General features: G+C 34.5%; 1 protein-coding gene across 4 annotated transcripts; it reads left to right on the forward strand.

Moving 5' to 3' along the window:
* The first annotated feature begins 351 nt into the window (after positions 1-351).
* Oatp26F (Organic anion transporting polypeptide 26F) lies at positions 352-20,400 on the forward strand. 4 transcript variants are annotated; one of them, XM_011631515.3, is made up of 13 exons: positions 352-558; positions 3,217-3,269; positions 11,945-12,164; positions 13,289-13,457; positions 13,872-14,010; positions 14,362-14,539; positions 14,892-14,994; positions 17,622-17,743; positions 17,866-18,129; positions 18,341-18,542; positions 18,654-18,804; positions 18,988-19,370; positions 19,465-20,400. In XM_011631515.3, the coding sequence occupies exons 2-13, from the start codon at positions 3,225-3,227 to the stop codon at positions 19,649-19,651; spliced, it is 2,163 nt and encodes a 720-aa protein (XP_011629817.1). In that variant the 5' UTR covers positions 352-558; positions 3,217-3,224; the 3' UTR covers positions 19,652-20,400. The 4 variants fall into 4 exon arrangements, with proteins under 4 accessions (XP_011629817.1, XP_088936980.1, XP_088936973.1 ...); XM_089080854.1 differs by lacking the exons at positions 352-558; positions 13,289-13,457 and having other exon boundaries at positions 3,239-3,269; XM_089080847.1 differs by lacking the exons at positions 352-558; positions 11,945-12,164 and having other exon boundaries at positions 3,247-3,269.
* Positions 20,401-20,472: the final 72 nt, after the last annotated feature.

Raw genomic sequence — 20,472 nt, forward strand, 5'->3', positions numbered from 1 at the left:
ATTAGTGATTATTTACGCTTTACACAGAATGTTAGGATGTATAAATTGTTGAAATAAATATAATTGTTTAAATAAAAATATAAGGATGTAATTTTAATATTATGTATAGTTTATATATGTGTAAAAATTTATGTATAATCAAGCTTTATATGATAAATATCAGTGTAATATTAACATTAATTAATCGACTGTTATACATGAGAGATATACATATTAAAAATGTTAAACATGCTTGAATGATGCTCCAGTTGTATGTAGTACAACATAAGCCCCACTCTAAGACTCCAGTCACTGACTTGAGACTATATTACATCTAGCTGGCAAGAGTCCAAGGTAGTTGTCTTGAACTTATGGTCCCGTTTGTATCAGCATATGCGAAGTAAAACGCGATGCGTTACCGCGAGTTCTTTGCTTTCTGAGGATAAAAATCTGTCGTAATCGGACATCACCTGTTATGAAACTTACGTAATCATGTGCTGTGTCGCATCGACATGGATTACGAAACCTTACTTTCTATGTACCGGATTCCAAATTCTCTTCTAGATATTTCTTAATACGGCAAGTAAAATATGAAATTATATAATACAAATTTAAATGTTATTAATCGTTGTAAATTCACCGCGCGATACAGTATTATAAATATGGATCCCTGTTGACATATGATTTAGAACTAATCTAATCAGCGAAGATCCAGGACTGAATATTGATAACATACGGTAAAATAGATTCGGTTTGAGTTTTACATGAACATCTTTAGACGTATGCTTTTCAAGCCGAGTGTTGGTAGGAAGGAAGGAAATGGCCACATCTACTGCAACCCAGTACAGCTATAATCACTTCTCGTCTTCGTTTTCTTCGTGAGCCTACGGTTACGTTAATTAATTATATAGCGATGCGAAAGAGACATACAGACAGACGCAAATTAATTAACGGAAGCTCCGTCAGTATCCATCGAGACTCATATAATTAGCGTCGCCGAGTCGAGAAAACCATTGCGGTACGGCACGTGATTTACAGCAATTCTCACATTTTTTTTCCCTCCAATTTTTTCAACTTTTTATGTATTATTTTACAAAATCAAAAAGGAAAAAACGGAACGATGGCTAAGCAATGGTTGAACAATTCCTAACAATTCCTATAAAATATTTTCTTCTGTCGGAATAGCCATTGCGGCAGACTGGAACAAGTGCTATTATGCATTCAAGATAAAGCACAAATTTTGTCAATTTTTCTTTGATTGTAAATTTAAAAGAAATACGTTGCAGTATTTTTTTTTTTTTTAGTCATTTTAATCGTTCGAGGAAAGCAATCATAATGACGAATAATGTGTATTATTTTTTTTTTTAATCAGTTATATCATCGTTCATTAATATATATACAGATATATACCTGTTAATAATTTTAAACTTCCTGTTGATTCACTATGGCTATTTGTATTGACGATTTTAGAAGGCATATAAAAATTCTTATAAAATATGTAAAAAAAGAAATATTTTCATTAAAGCGATATTTACATTCGATAGAACAGATTTACAAAATATATCGAAAACTTTTCAACTTTTTGCTTTTAGAATTTAATTTGTTTCTTATTGATTATAGAATTTTAAATATAGTTACTTATTGATTATCGAAGCAAAAAGGGAATTTTCGATATGTTTTACAAGTCTATTCTATGCAAATGCTTTGCTTTATTAAAAAAATATTTCCATTTTAATTTTGCAAGAATTTTCATTATGTGTTTTCTTTTGATGTTATCAATCTAAATAATAAATCAGTAAAAATTTTAATTATTAGACATCAATATTATGAAAAAACATACGAAAAAATGTAACGTTTTGAATATATTTATTTTCATAAAAGTATATTTATCGCTATTCTATTTTTATAAAGATTTTGATGCTTTTGCAATTTTATTTAAAATTTTCGACAAAATTATTGGAATAATGCAAATCTTTTTATCCTTTCTCAAGCTGATATTTTTGATATCTACAATGCTGCAAGATATGCCTAAGTATTATGAAGTATGGAGGATCATGACCTGTAAAGAAGTGAAGACTTTTTTGGGCTGAACTGGTCCTCTTTTGTGATAGAAGCATATGAATGCTGAAAGATGATGAATGAGGGATCAATATTATAGAAGACAAAAGATGTTTACCTTTAAATGGTACAATAAAGCATTTTGTTAAAAAAAAAGTCTCCTTAAAAGAGACCAAGAATATATACTTGTACATATTGAAAAGAACAAAAGAAGATTGAAATAAAACAAAGCAAACAAAGATTGTAATCAATATTTCTATGATGCGATAAATCATGTAGAACAAGTGAAAACATTAACGAAGAAATCGTGCTTTGTTTCAAAGTCTTCGGTTTACGATCCTTGATTGATTTGATTGAAGGTAGAAAAACGTAATCATGTTTGCCACAATATCAATCCGAGCATGAAAATGTAGAAAGTCATCGTAAGCAGTTGTTTGTGCTGAAATGTGGTCCATTTGCCAGCACACATTTATGATATAATTAAACTTTCGAGAAGACATACGTACAGGAATTGAAAATTTTCCGACCAGTGACCTACTACATACAAACCTTAGATTCGATTCATATAAAGATTAAGTCTGGACACATTCCGCGCAGGGTGCATAATAATTTAAAACGTGATGTCCATTATCCTGTTACTTCGATTGTTCTGAACATTATTACGCATTATTTCAACGATCATCTTACTAAGATACTACAGTGACATTCAAAAACATACAGATATACTCTTGACATTTAAATAAAGACAAGTAAAAAATATTTGCTTTCTCATTTTAATAATAACTTTAATCATTTTGAAAGCTATCTTTTTTTTAGAATATCAAGATATTAAAAATATTTGTTTGAGTTATGAGCGGTTGAAAAAAAAGATTTTTTTTTTAGAAATTAAACTTTAAAAAATAAAAACTATACTTTTTATTTTTTATTTTAAGTGAAATTTAACAAAGTTTCAGTTCAAAATTTATATAATTACAAATATATATATATATATATATATATATATATATAAAATATATATATATATATATAAAATATCATTTGTTGTTCAGGAAAAAGTTACTTTAAATTGACCAAAAAAATTTATTATTGAAAGATTCATGAGATACGCGACGTTTTACACATACATAATTATTTTACATGTTTATTATTTATATATTAATAATTTTTATGATTTTGCAGATTACAACATGACCGGAATAAACAATCCCGCCTATGACGATGTTGAACCAACAGTAAGTCAATATTAAGCGATTAAGTTTCATACATTTTACAATATGACAGATTTTAATGGTTGGCTATTATTAACTTATCTTATGAATTAGTATTTTGTTTTTTTAGAATGTTTTTAATTTGGGAAATAAAAAGAAAGATAATATTTTGTTAGGATACTCGATGTGTATATATTGATGAATATAAAGAAATTTGTCCGTAAGCAAAGTTTTTGCAATGATTGAAACTGAAATAATTGAATTTCAAACGCATCTCGCGTAGTTGTAAAAGTAATTTAAATGCTCGGACCACATGATACCCGGAAGGCAGATTGACTGATTCATCTGGATTCTAATTGTTGCATCACTTTTCACTCTTAATTATTTTTCAAAGATAAACTAAACATAAAATCAATAAACAAAATTATCTATTTTATTATAAATTCTATAAATTTAACAGGTTACTACGCAGGAAAAAATAAATAATAAAAATAATATAGTTTTATATTTTAACGTCGACATTATTGTTTGACATTATCTGTACATTTCAAAGTTAAGTTAAATTTCACGATTAATTTCTTTTGATTCATATAGGAAAATTTATGAAATTATATATCAAAACTTGATAAGATAATTTTTAAAATTATTAAATTCAAGTAAAAAATTCATATTTGTGACACAAATTTGTAATTCTGAATATTTAAGAATATCTATCAGAAACAATTTGTCTTAAATCTGAGAAACTTGTAACTTTGAGTTTGAGAATAAATGAAAAATTTCATCTTTCAAGAGGAAACGTAATATAAGAATTCTATATATCAAATTTAAAATATATTCACGAATCAGAAATAATTGTACTGAGATTAAGAGTGTAATGCGCATTCGACAAATTGTATTGAAACAGCATGATAGTATTTTCACGTGAATTTTATTTTTGCCTATCGAAAGGATGATTTTATTCTATACAGCTCCCCTCTCTCTTTCTGTGTGTGTGTGTGTGTGTGTGTGTGTTTTGTGTATATATGTGTGCAAAAGAATTCGATTAGTTGATTGAATTTTCTTTATTTCAAATACCTTTTTTTAAATATTAACTTATGTTATATCATTTTCTCACAATTATTATTTATTAAGCTTAATACAAGTTTTTTTATTGATATGTGTAAACATTATTTTCTAAAGCATCGATGAAATTTCTGTGAATTCTTTTTTAATATTACATTATTTTCAATATTACATTGAAAAAAAGACGTATCATTATTCTTGATCTAGCGATGCTTTGCTCTTTCTTTAATAAACTTAAACTTCATTTCAATCTTATGGACGATAAGGCAGGAGTTTGCTACCGTATCCTATCGCATGGTGTCTCGAAAGAATAAACAACTACCGTAACCCAGCGCGTTTTACCTGCCCCAACGGTGTTTACGTTTGCGAAAATTTGCATCCGCATACTCTGAAAATTTGCATAAGTATATGTAAGGCGAAGCTGTTGGTAGGTTCGAGATATTGTCGCGCTTTTCTGCATACAAATAATATAATAATATATATCCGAGTCTCTCTTTACATGTGAATCCTGTAGAAAGCCAGATTATCCTAATTGTATTTTTTACTCGTACATTCTCCTTTTCTTTTTTTTTTTTTGCTAAAGCACTGGTTGGTATTGGAAAGTTAAATATTTAGCATTTGCTATAATTTTGACGAAAATTTACAATAATATTTTTATTTCCTTTTTTGCTGAACTGTTAAGCATGCTTCTCCAAAAAAAAAATTTCTCCATTCGATTTGTATTCGTATATGCAGAATATTGTTTTCACAACCGTTTTCCCTGTGAATTGATTGACTTTGGGTTAGTTAGTTTTGCTAGCAGATATTTTTCTGGTATTTACAGTTGATGCCTCCGGAATTTTTCCGATTGAACGATTAATTTCAGAAATAAACGCTTGTAAAACAAGATAGACGTTTACAAAATACGTATTTATTTATTGACTTTTCCGTATATATTTTTCCATAATAAAATGCATGTTAGCGTAACAGTTAAAAGTAATAGTTGAAACACAGAGTGTATCCTTTTTTGTCGCTTTCCTTCGATCAAAAAGTCTGTCGAAGCTCTTGAATAGGTAGGGTAGGCTAAGCCCGATTTCGCTTTTCATTCCTATTGTAATGCTTATTTTAACATGGCTCGCATGAACGAAACGGTTTTGTGCCGGCTTAAAGCCTGAAAAAGCGGACTGAGTGCGACTGCGCTGCAATTATGAGAAGTAGCATCGCGAGTCATGAAGAGAGATGTTGAAGAAAAAAATAATGATGAAAAAAGGGAAGCCACGAAACAGAAATCACGACGAGATATTTCGACATTGTTTGACTCAATGGTCCGTGCTCGAAAAATTGTAAAAAAGAACAAAGAATGGAAAGAGAAAGAGAGGTGGAGGGAGGGAGGGAGGGAGGGAGGATTGGACTGAGAGAGGGTCGGAAGGAGGGAGAGATTGAGCGTAGTTGTTGACTTGTGAATTTTAATTCATTTTAAATAATCAATCGATTTGCATAAATATAATATGTAGAAATAATACATATTTTTATTTAACATATTTCTTACATAATGATTTTTAGAGTGGAAGTACATAATGAAGAGACATTTACTTAATAAAGTACAGTACATAACTTGTACTCTTAACTACGGTGCAGTACCGCAAACTTTATCCATTATAATTCATTATAAACACATATTAGTGTATGAAAAGATATAATTATATATAATGCTCGCTGTTTCATTACACAGATACTGTTACTTTTGTTGATGGTATGTGTGTGTGTGTGTGTGTGTGTGTGTGTGTGTGTGTGTGTGTGTGTGTGTGTGTGTGTGTATATGTAAATGTATATATATGAAATCCGACAGTGAGATTTAGTTATCTTTTTGTTGTAAAAGAATAATGACAAGAAATAAATGAAATAGAGACTCTCTGTTATTATTTTCATTTATTTGTACAGAGATAAGTTCTTCAAATAACATCTTGTAAATAAGAATCTCTTATTTAAAAGTTGCTGGAATCTTTTGTACGAATTTTTCATTGTTCTATTTAATAAATTTCAAATTTCATTTAATTTTTAAATTTATTACTGGATGTTTCTTTTCGATTAAAGAAAATGGTAATATTTTATTTTAAATTTCTTTTTCTTAAAGTATCAGCGTAAGTATTTATAAAAAATATATGTTGTCAAGATTATGATTTTAGCTAATTTTCAAACAATTTCAGCCATCCGTTATTGTTTCTTAAAATGTTTTAAAAGAGAACAATGTAAATACATGATTGGGTTTAAGAACCATCGATTACAAATTGGCCGTTTTAAGCATTAAACACATGTAAATGTGTATAATATCATAAATTTATCTAATATGAATACTACACATTCTTTGCATATTTGTATATTTAAGTAAAGTCACGTGATAGAATTTGAAACGCGATGAAGAAATGCTTGTTTTATATTCGTTATCAATATCGCGTGCCAATATCGGAGAAAGTAGATGAGAACGGAAGAGGAATGAACGTAAATAATTGGCATCTGCTTCACGAAATGTCTATTCGTCGGTTGAGTGCCATTTGATTTGCATTAACAAGCTGTTTGGCATATTCACCTTGCACACGCCCGTAAATCGAGTTACTCCTGAATATAGTTGTTAGGAATGCATCGGTCACGGGTACTGTAAACGCTGTTGCGAAAGTTACCCATTGATGAGAGAGATGGACTTTCCACCAACTTTCTATCTCATCGCCGCATTCAAGAATGCGAGTCATATATGATTACGTTAATTATAAAATTATTCATATTTATTCCCCTATAAGTTTATCTTTAAAAAATTTTCTATGCTCGATTATGTAAAATTCGATAAATAAATATGGTCGGTGCGACAATTAAAAAAAAAAAAAAAAAGTATATAAAATTTTCTCACGCGTTAACCTGTCCGTGCCATACGCGTATTTTCAGCTGAAAAATAACGTTTCGAACTAAAAATAAAAACGCGGAGGAAATCTATCTACTGCGGCAAACAACGCGCTTTATGTCGCGCACTGCAAAACGGCCTACCGGCTCTTTCGCCGCCGAGAAATCCTCGCCTCGGAAGGAAACGTGTGGCGGCATAAAAGACTGCACGAAATATCGAACGTGACGGAGGAGGCGCACAAAGCTCTTTGGAGACACTCGTTTCCATTTCGAACGAGAGAGGACCAAATGGCGTCCCGAGAAAGGGATGCCACGAAAATATATTTTATTATATACCCGAAGTACTATACAGAAATCACCGCGTTGCTTCTCTCGATGGATAAATATCGTAAAGGGGGAAAAAAAAAAACATTTTACGCGTGAAGATCTTCGTTTTTGATTCATGAACGAATCGATTATGAATCGTGACTAATGTCAGTCACCGGCAACGCGAAGAATGTATGGACCGATCATTCGTAGATTTTCCAGTCAGCGTAAGTTTTACACATGCCGTGACTCGCATTCGTATGAGAGGATTAAAGAGATCCGCGATGCGCGTATCAAAAGGTGCAGGCACACCGAATGACTTCCGTGCGTGCGAAAGCAACGAGGAGAAACAAAACGCATAAGTTTTATACGTGACAAGATTTCGTGTGCAACATCAGAATTGTCGGTTGGTGTGTTGTCCGTTGCTAAGGTACAATCCTTCTTACTCTTTTTATTTATGTTTGTTTTTGTTATTGTTACATATGAAATACTGCTACGTGCGGTTCGAATAAATTATAAGATTATTAAAAGCTTCCTTTTTCCAATTGCATTGTGTAATTCACTCGTGTTCGCCCACGTCTTTGAGCATTGACGTAAGTCGTTGTTTGTCTATTACCATAGGCGTCACGACATCCTGTTCGAATAAAAAAATTGCACATTACAGTCACAGATTTATTTAAATATTTTTTTTTTTTTTTTTTTTTCCCGTAAAAATTATGTCTTCGCGTTCTTGAGTAATTCTCCGCAATCGAAGATGAACATCGTCTCTCGACGATGAAACTACTTAAAATTCCTACATAAAGAATCTGATCTTGAAACGTTTAGCACGGCGCATAAATTTTGTAGGAAAACTCGACGCCTATGGGGTGAAACGATCGCATAAGAGACGACGTCCGCTCGCTCGTCTTTTCGACGAGCAAACCCATACCCGTACACGCGGCAAGCCTCTCTGCAAGCGGAAGCTATGAATCTTTATTAAATCCACGAAATTTATGTCGAAGCGGTCGCGTGGATTGTGCAACGTGTGCCGCGATGGTCCCCGAAAGAGTATTTATTTTCTCCCTCGTTCCCTCATCCCCCTTCGCCGCGTGCAACATGCGTGATCTCGGTTTGCTTGGCCGTTTACATTGTGTAACATATGCCACTCCACGTATGTATGCATGTATCGCGCATAATGTGGCTCTCTTTTCTTCCTTTTTTCCTTTTTTTCCTATTTTTCGGTGATACGCCATCCTCACCGAGCGAATGATCACTGTCCGCGAGGACAGATGGACGTGATATTTAATTTGATACGGTAAATAGCCGCCTCTCCGTGTGCAGGAGCGAATACCTTCATTACATTCCTACGCTCGCATAATTCCTGATTTAAAACAACAACGCGATCCCGTTGTTGTTGTTTCACCACCTTTTTTTTTTTACCACCGACCACCGACCTCCTGTATCGATCGCAGGAGTTAGATAGTTCAATTTCATACGAACGCGAGGATATTCCCGTTGCGCTCAACGATCTGTATTTTGCGCTAGCCTCTTTAAGAGGCGATATTATCATAGTGATTTATTTCGATCTTCTCGCCTCTACGAACCGGCGTTATTGCTACCATAAATTCAGACACGTCCACGATGTTTGATATATCTGACCTGACCTACGTTTGTCTTTCATTTTTCTACCTCTCATGCTCTCTTTAGAAATTTTGACATTAGACACGAGAATAATGAAAATTTTTCTAATCGTTGTCTTGTTCGCGTTTTCCAATTTATCTTCTTAGATTTATGTATTGTATTTTATCACGTATATAAATCTGCGTTTATTAGATATTCGTTCTTATATCCATTTTTACCTACATACCAAATTAACTTTAATTTTCATTTAACCTACTCTTTATCATTTTTTAAAAACTAGAGAAAGCTAAAGAGTAAATTAAATCGAGATTAAAATTCTAACTCAATTCTAATTCAAAATCTACGTTAATAGAAATTAGATATTAGTTGTTTTATTTGTAATCTATAAAACGTATTTATCAAATCTAAAGCAGTAATAATCGCGTAGAAACGAGTGCAAATTTTTTCAGCCAAGTTGATAATGTTGTCGATTTTATAAATTTTATGAATTATTAATCCTTAAATTTATAGCGATTTCTTTTTTAAACCTAAGAGATATTGATAAGCATAATTTTGAACACCTGTATGCTTAACAAAGCTATGCTATAGACATGAAAACATTTACAGATATTGCAGTTTTAATCGAGTAGATAAATGTGTAAATGATGGTGTAAATAACAATTTTATGCTTCATCTGTCTGTTTTTACAACAACATTAATACTGATAAAACAATGACATGTCGTGAAAGAAGTATTGTTATCTCTTTCTAAAGAGTCCAAGTTGATAACGAGTGTTCGTTAATTAGCGGCTAAAACATCGCGAGCAAGCGCGGGTAACGATGTCGATGCTCATGAATACATACGTCAAGCGCTTATTAGTCGGCTCGAGCTTCGCCCAAGGAACTTTACGTTATTACGCGAGGTGCATAAATTCCCGCAAAAGCCAATAAACTTGATCACATTTAAATGACGGGTGGAATCGGGTAGCTCGTACGTCTTGATGGCGAAGCAACAGCTAGTAGGGATGGGTTTATAGCGGATCGGAGGAGAGTTTAGTGAGAGAAAGAGAGAGGGGAGAGTCTAAGTGGGAAATAACGATAGGAGAGAAGAAGAGAGAAAGAAGGAGGATGATGGAAGGAGAAAAGGTATGTCTGTGATAAAAGCGCCGGTGGTGGGTTGATAGCAGAGGGAGGAGAGGGAAAGAGAGAAAGAGGAGGAGGAAGGAAAGGGGGAGGGAGGAAGAGAGAGAGAGAGAGAGAGAGAGAGAGAGAGAGAGAGAGAGAGAGAGAGAGAGAGGGGGGGGGAGAAAGAGAGGGGTTGGGCGAGAGGTGTCTATACCGTGTTTAAATTCTACGGGGAAAACTGTGAGAGGGCACAGGAGCGCGAGCGCGAGCTTGAAGCGCGGGTGCGGACTTCAGTCGCGTGCGACGCGCGCTCTCAGCCGGTTTACGATGTTTCTCAGCAGATTTACTTGACGCGATTGAATATGAACGCGAACGTGAAAGACGCGCGGGTGGAACTGAACGTCCGCGTACGACTTGCCGGCACTTGAGAAACTTTTACGATGAAAACGAAACGGAGTATCATTACCGCGCGACAAATCGCCGTGGAACGAAAGCAATAACTGGTACCGACGAGACAAACGGGAGAAATAAATCGGAGCGTGCATCGTATTACAGCGATAAAATGCGGCGCAAAAGACAGATTTGCGATCTCGCCGATAACGCATCGGGAAACGCGTCACCGGCGACTTTTGATCGCGCGGAGTCAAAGTTTGTTGAGTTCGAATGAGACGGAGCGCGATCTGCGCGATGCAATTTGACTGAATGATGTATACCTCATTATTGACGGATTTGTGCCGGTCGAGAAAATTGTGATTAAAGCTTTACATAGATAGAAATTGTTGAAAAAGAGAAGGGGAAGAAAGGAAAGAGAGAAGAAACCTGGAGGAGAAAAGAAGGAGATGCAAAGCGGAAAGCGGAAATAGCGCTTCGCGGACGATAATATTTATTATCGAATCAAGAAGTGCAAATTCTTCGACTTTGAAAAGTCAGAAGTAACTAATGTATCGCGTCTGACTGTCTGTCTCTGTTAATTTGATAAAACTTATCAGTCCAAAGTTACGTCCTTATCTGATCTTTTCTTTTTCAAAACGGAAAAAATTCACGGAAGTCGTAATCTCTGATCGATTAAGTGGAAACGATTTATGTCTGTCAATACGACTCGATGTTTTAGTATAACGTTTCAGTAGTAAATGTTTATTACATTTTTGCCATCGATTATCGTCAACGGATTTAAAGTAAAAAAAAAAAAAAAAAAAAAATTGGCGGAAATTAAGCGGAAATTATATAGATTTTTTTATCTCGCCTTTTGGAAATTATCGATAACTATGAGGGACAAATTTACATTCAGCGTGAGTATTACTTATACGTACATTGTATAATTAATTTTTATGCTTTTTAATATATCTGTCGCGATACGATGGGCAAATTGAAGAGAAAGGGAAAGGGAAACGTGAACGGTTAATATTTGGTTTGCAACCATCAAATATGAAACGAAACGCATGTAGACGACTATCATTCGGGAGAGACCGTAGGTCATATAGATTGCGACATATTCTCTCTTCTATTTATTGTTAGAGCCAATCATATCGTCTCGCGCGCACTGTGCGCGAGCTCGCTTGAATTTATTATTGCCGTACTTTTGCCGCTTCACACCGTATTTATTTTACATGGTATTTTATATAAGATTTACACGGAGAATATATATCGGCGTGCGTTGAAAGTGAAATACGATGTGCAACGTGCATTATTTACATTCCGTATGATAGAGATGAATCCTTGTTTGACGTTAATTTACAGTCGGGAATGCCGGACATGCACGAGACCCTGTCTAGCTTCCCGGAACAGTTTGGGGATGGCCCGAGAAAACCGGAAATAAAGCCGGAAATTCCGAAGGAGACGGATAGGACCGCGGACAATCTGAAATGCGGTTGGTTCTGGTTCAGGCCAATTTACTTGCAGAAATTTCGCACCGCGAAATGGGCGCTGTTCTGGTTATGCTGGGCCGGGGCTATGCAAGGTACGTAGTTTAATGGCTTTTCGTCGTGCAGAGATCACCCAGCGCGAGCTTTATCGCGAAAATTTATCAATAAGTCTATTAGCGCCGCCTGAAGCGAGATTTTTTTTAGTAAAAAGACCCAGTGAAGATACCACTTGATTAATGTGAGGTTGATATTTATTTCATATATTTTGTCGGTTTCTCCTTTCGCGTTTGCAATTGGCAATCGGTGCGTAAAGCGTTAAGCTTTCTTTTGATCAATCGAGATTAAACTGGGTGGGTGGTATTTCAGAATGCGTGTATTTTTATACTAACTCTCTCTCTCTCATTGCCTCGCGTACCGCGTTGTAAAGATCGGATCAAATCTTCTATCTTTATAAATATCTTTATAGATATGTATTATTTTGATAGTGACACGTTGTTATCGCATGAGCGATAGCTAATAGTTGTATGTTTGACTGTAACTTCGAGGGGAAGTAACTTTCACTCAAACTTTTACTAAAAATAAGTGCCTGATGTTTGTCGATAAATATTACGAGAAATATTACGATTGATGTCTACAGTTTGCATTTACAAAAATAAAAAAGTAGTACCTCGATCAAAGAGAGAGAAAATTTTATTCATCAGAATCAGCGAATCGATAAATTATTAGAAAAAACATATAAATTTGTCAAGAAGTTATTTTCCATAAAACTTTGAACGACATGAAGAGACATACTCTTTTCTTTCTTCGTTAGACGTGGTTTTTTTTTTTTTTTGGAATTAGAATATATCTACCAGATGCATCTTAAGAGAGCCATTTATTCCCGTAACGCGAGAGAAGTTAACACAAACACACATGCATTATAACATCATGAAATTTCCAATATAATGTGCAAAAATATCATCATGCGACGATAGAATATTTTATATTTATTAAAAAGTGGTATTCGCGATAATGGTATTTGTAATTAAAATCTTTCGACGGCAAAATTATCTTTCGGTCGTAAAGCGAGCTGTCGATTTTGAACAAATATTGTAAAGTTGATGCTGTATAGATTACAAATGGAGTCGCGGGACTTACACATACACACACACACACACACACACACACGCGCGCGCGCGCGCGCGCGCACACACGTACGCAACTGTTTTCATTGTTCTAGGAATGGTCGTGAATGGTTTTGTAAATGTCGTCATCACGACGATAGAAAGGAGATTCGGACTGAAATCATCGGAGACCGGTTTGATAGCGGGCGGCTACGATATAGCTAGCTTCTTTCTTCTCGTACCAGTAAGCTATCTCGGTGGCCGTGCGAAGGCATCGAAACCAAGGTACGCACGTGTATATGTCGTCACACCGTGATCTTCGTCAGGCATTAATATTAATACCGATATCGTTTCTGCACGACGATTCTCATAAATATTAATCCTAATGTCAGTCCGTCCGACGTTAATCTCCATCCCGTTTCTTTGCTACGGCGACGCCTCCAGACCCTCGTCTGCGTAATCGACAATCGATAGTCTTGTGGAGATTTTTAACTTCGTTGAATATAGAAACACGGCCAAAGACAACTGCTCTTTTTTTCGAAATTTTATTTAGATTAAAATATATATATATAAAAGAATCTGTCAAATAATATATATGTCTCTTATTTTTATTCGATTCGGTTTTAAATAATTTAAGAGTCGCCCATGTTTAATTTTTAAATCCAGCCTGCTTTAATCAGATATTTTGAAATGTCATAGGTATATCGGCATAGGAATTCTAGTCTTAGGTATAGGTAGCTTGCTGTTTGCATCTCCACATTATCTTGCCGGACCATATAGAGGAGGTCAGCAAACAGAAAATGTATGCCAAAGTGTCAGCAATATATCGAGCCATTCGGTAAGCAGCCAAGCCATTAAGTTGCCACAGAATCGCGTTAAAATTCTTCATTTACATATCCGGTTTGTCATCACAATATGTGATAAATTTAATCAGAAAAAAAAATCGCTTTGTCCGTAACGCCTTCCAATAACACACGGTTATATCACATCGAGCATATTGAATTTCCGTTAAATTCTAAACAAAATTTACATCATGATTATGCGACAATAAACACAATGCGTAATTAAAGCGTGCGTGACTAATCGAAACTTGTTTGTAATTCCGTGCTTTTCTCGATTTCCACTCCTATTTACGTAGTTTGCCTAGTGAACCGGCGACGCCAGATTTATCATTATTTCGGCCACTCAGATATCCTGCACGGATCAATCTACCGTTCAAGCGGAGCTAGAGCCTTACAGTGGCGTGTACTTAACCATATTTCTGGTAGCTCAGCTGTTACATGGCGCCGGTGCGACACCCTTTTATACACTCGGGGTTACGTATTTAGACGAAAATGTTTCGAAAAAGATGTCCTCAGTATATTTAGGTAAGCGACGCAATCTCGCAGCGCATATAAATATATATTGATTTTTTTCTATAATAATAGAAATAAATTTAAACTCAATCGATATCAAGTATTAATTACAATTAGTGTACAATTAGTAAAGGTCATTAATTACAATTAGTGTATTAGTAAAAGTCAACAATAGATATATGTGTATAAAATTAATATATTTATTATTGCAAGAATTTAATGACCATTTGGTTTATTTAATTTCTTGGAAATTTTAAATATCAATTTGAAATCATTTAATTTATTTTTGAAAATTTTGAAAAAACAAAATTTAATAATTTCTTTTTTATCCATTTTAATAGACGAATGAAAAATGTTGTCTTAGGTGTTTACTACACCATGGCCATAATAGGACCTGCGTTAGGCTACGTTGTCGGTGGCGAGCTACTGAAAATTTACACAGACTTTCTTACGGTGGATTCCTCAACGTGAGTATTTAAATATTTTAAATGGACAGGCATCACACATATACGGGTTCGTACAAAAGCACACACAAAAGTGCATTATCTTTTTTTTAAAAGCAAGCACATCAGATATATTATCTTTTCAAAAAGTGAGATAAGTTTAATATTTCATTTCCAAAGTGCAATTATAGAGTATAGCCGTTAAACGAAGACAGGGAAAAATGTGTGACGGATCTGTCATTGGAATTCGTCTCTTCCTGTTGTCACGTTAAACGCATTTTCCACTTTTTTTTCCCTGATAACACGCGGAAACGTTTAGTCGCGCGTCGGCGGCAACTTTATTAAATTCTCGCGAGGATTTATCGGTCGTTCGCGCCTATCTGTCTGACGGAACGTACATGTGTACGTGCTCGTATGTGTGTGTGTGTGTGTGTGTGTGTGTGTGTGTGTGTGTGTGTATTTTATATATATATATATATATATATATATATATATATATATAAATATATGGACAACGATAGTACACGTAGAACGTGCGGTTTCGAATGGAATAACTCCACCGGATCTGATAGTATGCAAATGCATATATTCGTCATTTTGTCACTAACGTTCGAGTGACGTACATATGTTGGTTATTTGTAGGAAATTTGATATCGACGGTAAAGCGATCTCTCAATAATATATAAAGCGTCAATTAAATGGCACGAGCAAAACATGCATACTCGATTGGCTTTGATTCGATTCAATTCTAATTTTCAAGTGCAACGATTAAACGATGTAACGATGTTTGGCTTTACCCGCACAAATCAATATATTTGACGCTCGAAAAAAATATCCATCTCAAAGAGGTGGAGTAAAAACGCAAAGATGTGCTTCTTCAATGCGCTACTGCTGTTAAAAATATTCCGTAGGATCATTAGAGCGTATAATGGGCCGAGATTAATAGTGCGTGTAATAGTGCTCTCCACTGATATACAATATATCCTGTGGGGAAAATGTCAAGTGGTGAATCAATGTTTGACGATGACGCCGTATTACCCTTCAAAACTGTTGGTTCATCCCCTAGCACTTAGGACACAATCAAGTTCCATTTGTCTACGCGTCTCCCCGTGGACCCTCCCCTACTACACGCACCCCTTCATCGACCGTTGAGTCACTCTGTACCGTGAAAATTAAATTAATCGTTAGTCGAAGAGACGATTTTTTTCACATATTTTTTCTCTTCTTCTTCACCCCCTCTCTCTCTCTCTCTCTCTCTCTCTCTCTCTCTCTGTGTCAGTCCAATAGAAAATCGATATTTTCTAAAGATATCTTTGAAAAAGTTTATTTAAGTATCTAAACTGATTTTAAAAAGTAGTTCCGGTCATTTATTTTTCATATCGAATTATCATTTCAAAAATTCTCTATAGATACCATTTATACGAAATAAGAATGAATAAAATAAAAATAAATCTTGATGCAACAATGACAATTTTGCGGTTGCAATTACACCCTTTCTGTTACACGAGAAACGAGTTTCTCAAGATAAAAGGCATAGGAATAAAACAAAATTATTCGCGTAATGCGTACTCTCTCTATGTACTGTTACACGTAAAAGTCGTTCGTGCATGCGCCGCATTTAATTTTGCAGGTAAATGAAAAGTTTTCCCGGAGATGCAGCGGCAAATGCAGTTGGACTCAAGCCGGTTGAAATAAATGACTTCTCTACGTGCACTTTTCCGCTTTCTCACTTTCAAATTCTCTCCTGCGATAAGTTACATTATAGCTTTGCTTGTGTGCCGTTTCTTTAGTAATGTTTCGTTTCAAACGTGTAAATTTTGTTTTGTAAGACGAAGTATCAGTTCCTTCCCAAATATATGTGTAAATTCTCAATTTTAGAGATTTTTTTCACATTTTTTTAAAAAATAATATATTTTTATGATTTTTCTAAATCAAATAAAACGCTCAACTAAAAATTTATTAATATTTAATATCGAAATATTTAATAATTATTCTTTGTTATTTATTATTATTATTGTTAATATTTATGTGAACAGTATGATTCGCGTAAATTTTTATTTTTTAAAATTTATTATCTTACAGAATTATATATATATATATATATATATATATATATATATATATATACAATTTCAATCACTTGATAATTATACGTTATTTTTGCATTAAGGTTTGGTAAATTGTTAGTGTTTAATTAAATGACTTTATCATTAATCTGGAAGTGAAAAGGATATTTGCTGTATCTCAATTAGTCAAAAAAATTACGTAAAGCTTTACTAATCGAGGATTTTTAATTACATTTAAAATTATTAGAATTTCCAAATTAAAATTTAAATGAAAATACGCTGAAATAATCTTTTACATGTGCATCTTTTTCTGACAAATCATTTCTTTTTCCGAATATAAGAATGGGTCAGATATTTTTTTTTGCGATTTAACTGACGATAAAAATCAAAGAAATTAATCCTGTTCAATCTTCATGTTCCACTTTCGGTTTTACATACTTCTTATATCCATTACCGTTATAAAAGGAAGGACTCTAAATACAGCATCGAAATCTAATTAGAGCGAATTCTAAATTTATTTTGGAAGATAAGACTTGCCAATACTCTTCACCGAATCTATTACATCCTGGAACCGTTGAATTTTAGGATTGGATTAACTTCCGATAGTAATGTCTGGATTGGTGCATGGTGGATCGGTTTTCTGGCAGCGGCTGTCATATGCTTCATCATCGCGGTACCTGTCTTGGCATTTCCGGCAGTCTTACCCGGTATGACAATTCTTTCTAGATAAAATAATAATAATCATGAAACACAATTGAAGATTTAAGATAGATACTTTTAGTAAACGTATAAACGAATGAAACTCTATAAAGAAAATGCTTATGAATAGGTTCGGAGGAATTAGCCAAAGATAAGGTGTCAGAGGCACACGAGAAATCGACTCGATCTACCACCGCGGGAACGGGGGAAGCGTTCTCCAAGATACGAGAGCTACCACGCGCTTTGACCGAACTACTCGGAAATCCGGCATTTTTTATGTTGAACCTGGCAGGTGCCAGCGAAGGCTTGCTGATCGCCGGATTTGCTGCCTTCCTACCGAAACTGATTGAAAATCAATTTAGCGTCAGTGCCAGTTCGGCGGCGTTGCTAATGGGTGAATAATGTCACAATTCAAGTAATCTATCATAATACGTTCGGCATGAATTTTCGGAATCATTTCCATATTATGTAGATGATTCGATAGAAAAAAAAGAACAATGCGTAGTAAAGGAACGTTTAAACGCCAATTGATGAAACGTTTATTAATTATTGCTGTGCGGTTTATGCTAAAAAAAACAGCATTTTTTTTTTTTTTTCATTTTCAGGATTGGTGACTGTACCAGCAGGTGGCGGCGGTACTTTTCTCGGCGGTTATCTGATAAAACGGTTCAACTTGTCCTGTTCTGGTATTTTAAAATTTTGTTTGCTGGCTACATCCGCCTGCATCGCGTTTACACTGTGTTTCGCTCTGAATTGTCCGAACTTGGATTTCGCTGGATTGACCGTACCTTATCAAAACATCACAAGGTTTGTGACAATTGACAGATTTACGACGATAGATTAGCATATCGTTAATATATTGGCTCATTAAATTGCATCTATATCTATCACATAAAAAATATCATCTCATTATTACAGGAAGATCGCGTTATCTCTTGAAAACACTTGTAACAACGGCTGTGGATGCTCCAGATCGCAATTCGATCCTATATGCGGCGTGGATGGGGTCACATATTATTCGCCCTGTCATGCCGGATGTTACCGAGAAACACCGATAAACAATGTCAAGGTATAATTATATTTTTTAATATATTAAATATATCGTATGATAAATATTGTGAAAATAATGATAATAATGACAACAACATAATAATAATATAATATACAACATAATAATAATATAATATAATAATAATATAATATTAATATAATGATAATCGTATGCTAAATGTTATGACGTCCCTTTTTCTAGGTATATTCGGATTGTAGCTGTATACACGCACCGGCGATGAATTTAACAAGCGAAAATACTGGCAACATTGTCCAATACGAAGCTGTCAACACTACCTGCGGAAGCACGTGCTCATACCTGTGGCTGTTTATCATTCTGGCATTTTGCAACATGTTCATGACTTTCCTCTGCACGATGCCGGCACTTTCGTCCACACTGAGGGTCGTGCGCGACGATCAGAGATCCTTCGCTCTAGGCATACAATGGATCAAAGTTCGTATTTTGGGAACAATACCGGCACCCATGGTATTTGGCGCTCTTATAGACGATACGTGTATCTTATGGAACGAGACGTGCGATGGCAGAGGAGCGTGTCTCGTGTATGACAATTACTATATGAGCAGGTTGGCAAATTTTACACGTGATCGTGTCGAACGAGTTAATCTCAAGGTTTTTGAGGTCTTTGAGGCACAAGTTCGTTAAATATGTATTTTTCAGGTATATGCTCGCGTTGGCATTTATCGGAAAGGCAGCCTCGCTTCTTTTCTTCTTCTTAGCATGGTGGACGTACGTTCCACCAGGTAGCAGAGGTATCGACCAGAATTCACGACAACAGACCACCGCTACTTTAATGCTAAGCGATACATCTCAAGAAGTTGAGATCGTTCCGACTACAATAGCGTAATCTCGGATTGTTCCGTTTTTAGAACTGCTATTTTATAAAAATGGTAGAAAACTGCAATTTATACACACGAATAGATAGATACTTCGACATTCCTTTTTTAATGAGATTTTGCAAAATTTCAAAACGGGATGATTCGAGTTATGACGAGAATACATAAACAAATATCAAGATAGGATAAATGCGTATATGTCAATACACAGCATGAACGAAAAGTATATCATAAAAATCCCTTTTGCACATTAGGAAGATAAGTTTTTGATAGCCCTATAACTAAGATTCGGAAGTCAATCAGGGAGTGTTAAATGGATCTGGATAATCGTGCCAAAGAGCCTACAATACATACAAAAGTTTTTGCAATTTTTTTCAATTTTTTATAACAAACAAATCTTCGTGTGATGAACCTAGCATGAATCAAATATCCAGTTTGCGCAACTCCAAGCCCTAACGTAAATTTTTATAACCCTACATTTACTGATTGTCAATTAAATCGATCGATTAATCATATTATCTATGATGATAAATATCGATAGTACTTTATACTCAAAAATGTGATTTATGTAAATTTTGGAGATGGTTCTAGCGTCATATCAACGCCTTGTCGTGGTGATTGTCGTATACTATATTGCCGACTTGATATTAAACTTTCTGCGCCGTTTTCCGCTATAATTATTTTTACTAAACGAAAAACACCAGTATGTCTAGAGCACGTATTATACATGTCATCAATAAAAAGCTAATGAAGTATGTTACATATTGACCTTTATTCGTTTCGATATTAGAATTTTCGCTTTTTCTTTTTTATAGAATACTCTCATTGAAAT

Source organism: Pogonomyrmex barbatus, unplaced genomic scaffold (assembly GCF_055798465.1).
Source record: "Pogonomyrmex barbatus isolate J1 unplaced genomic scaffold, ASM5579846v1 scaffold1, whole genome shotgun sequence".
NCBI lineage: Eukaryota > Metazoa > Arthropoda > Insecta > Hymenoptera > Formicidae > Pogonomyrmex > Pogonomyrmex barbatus.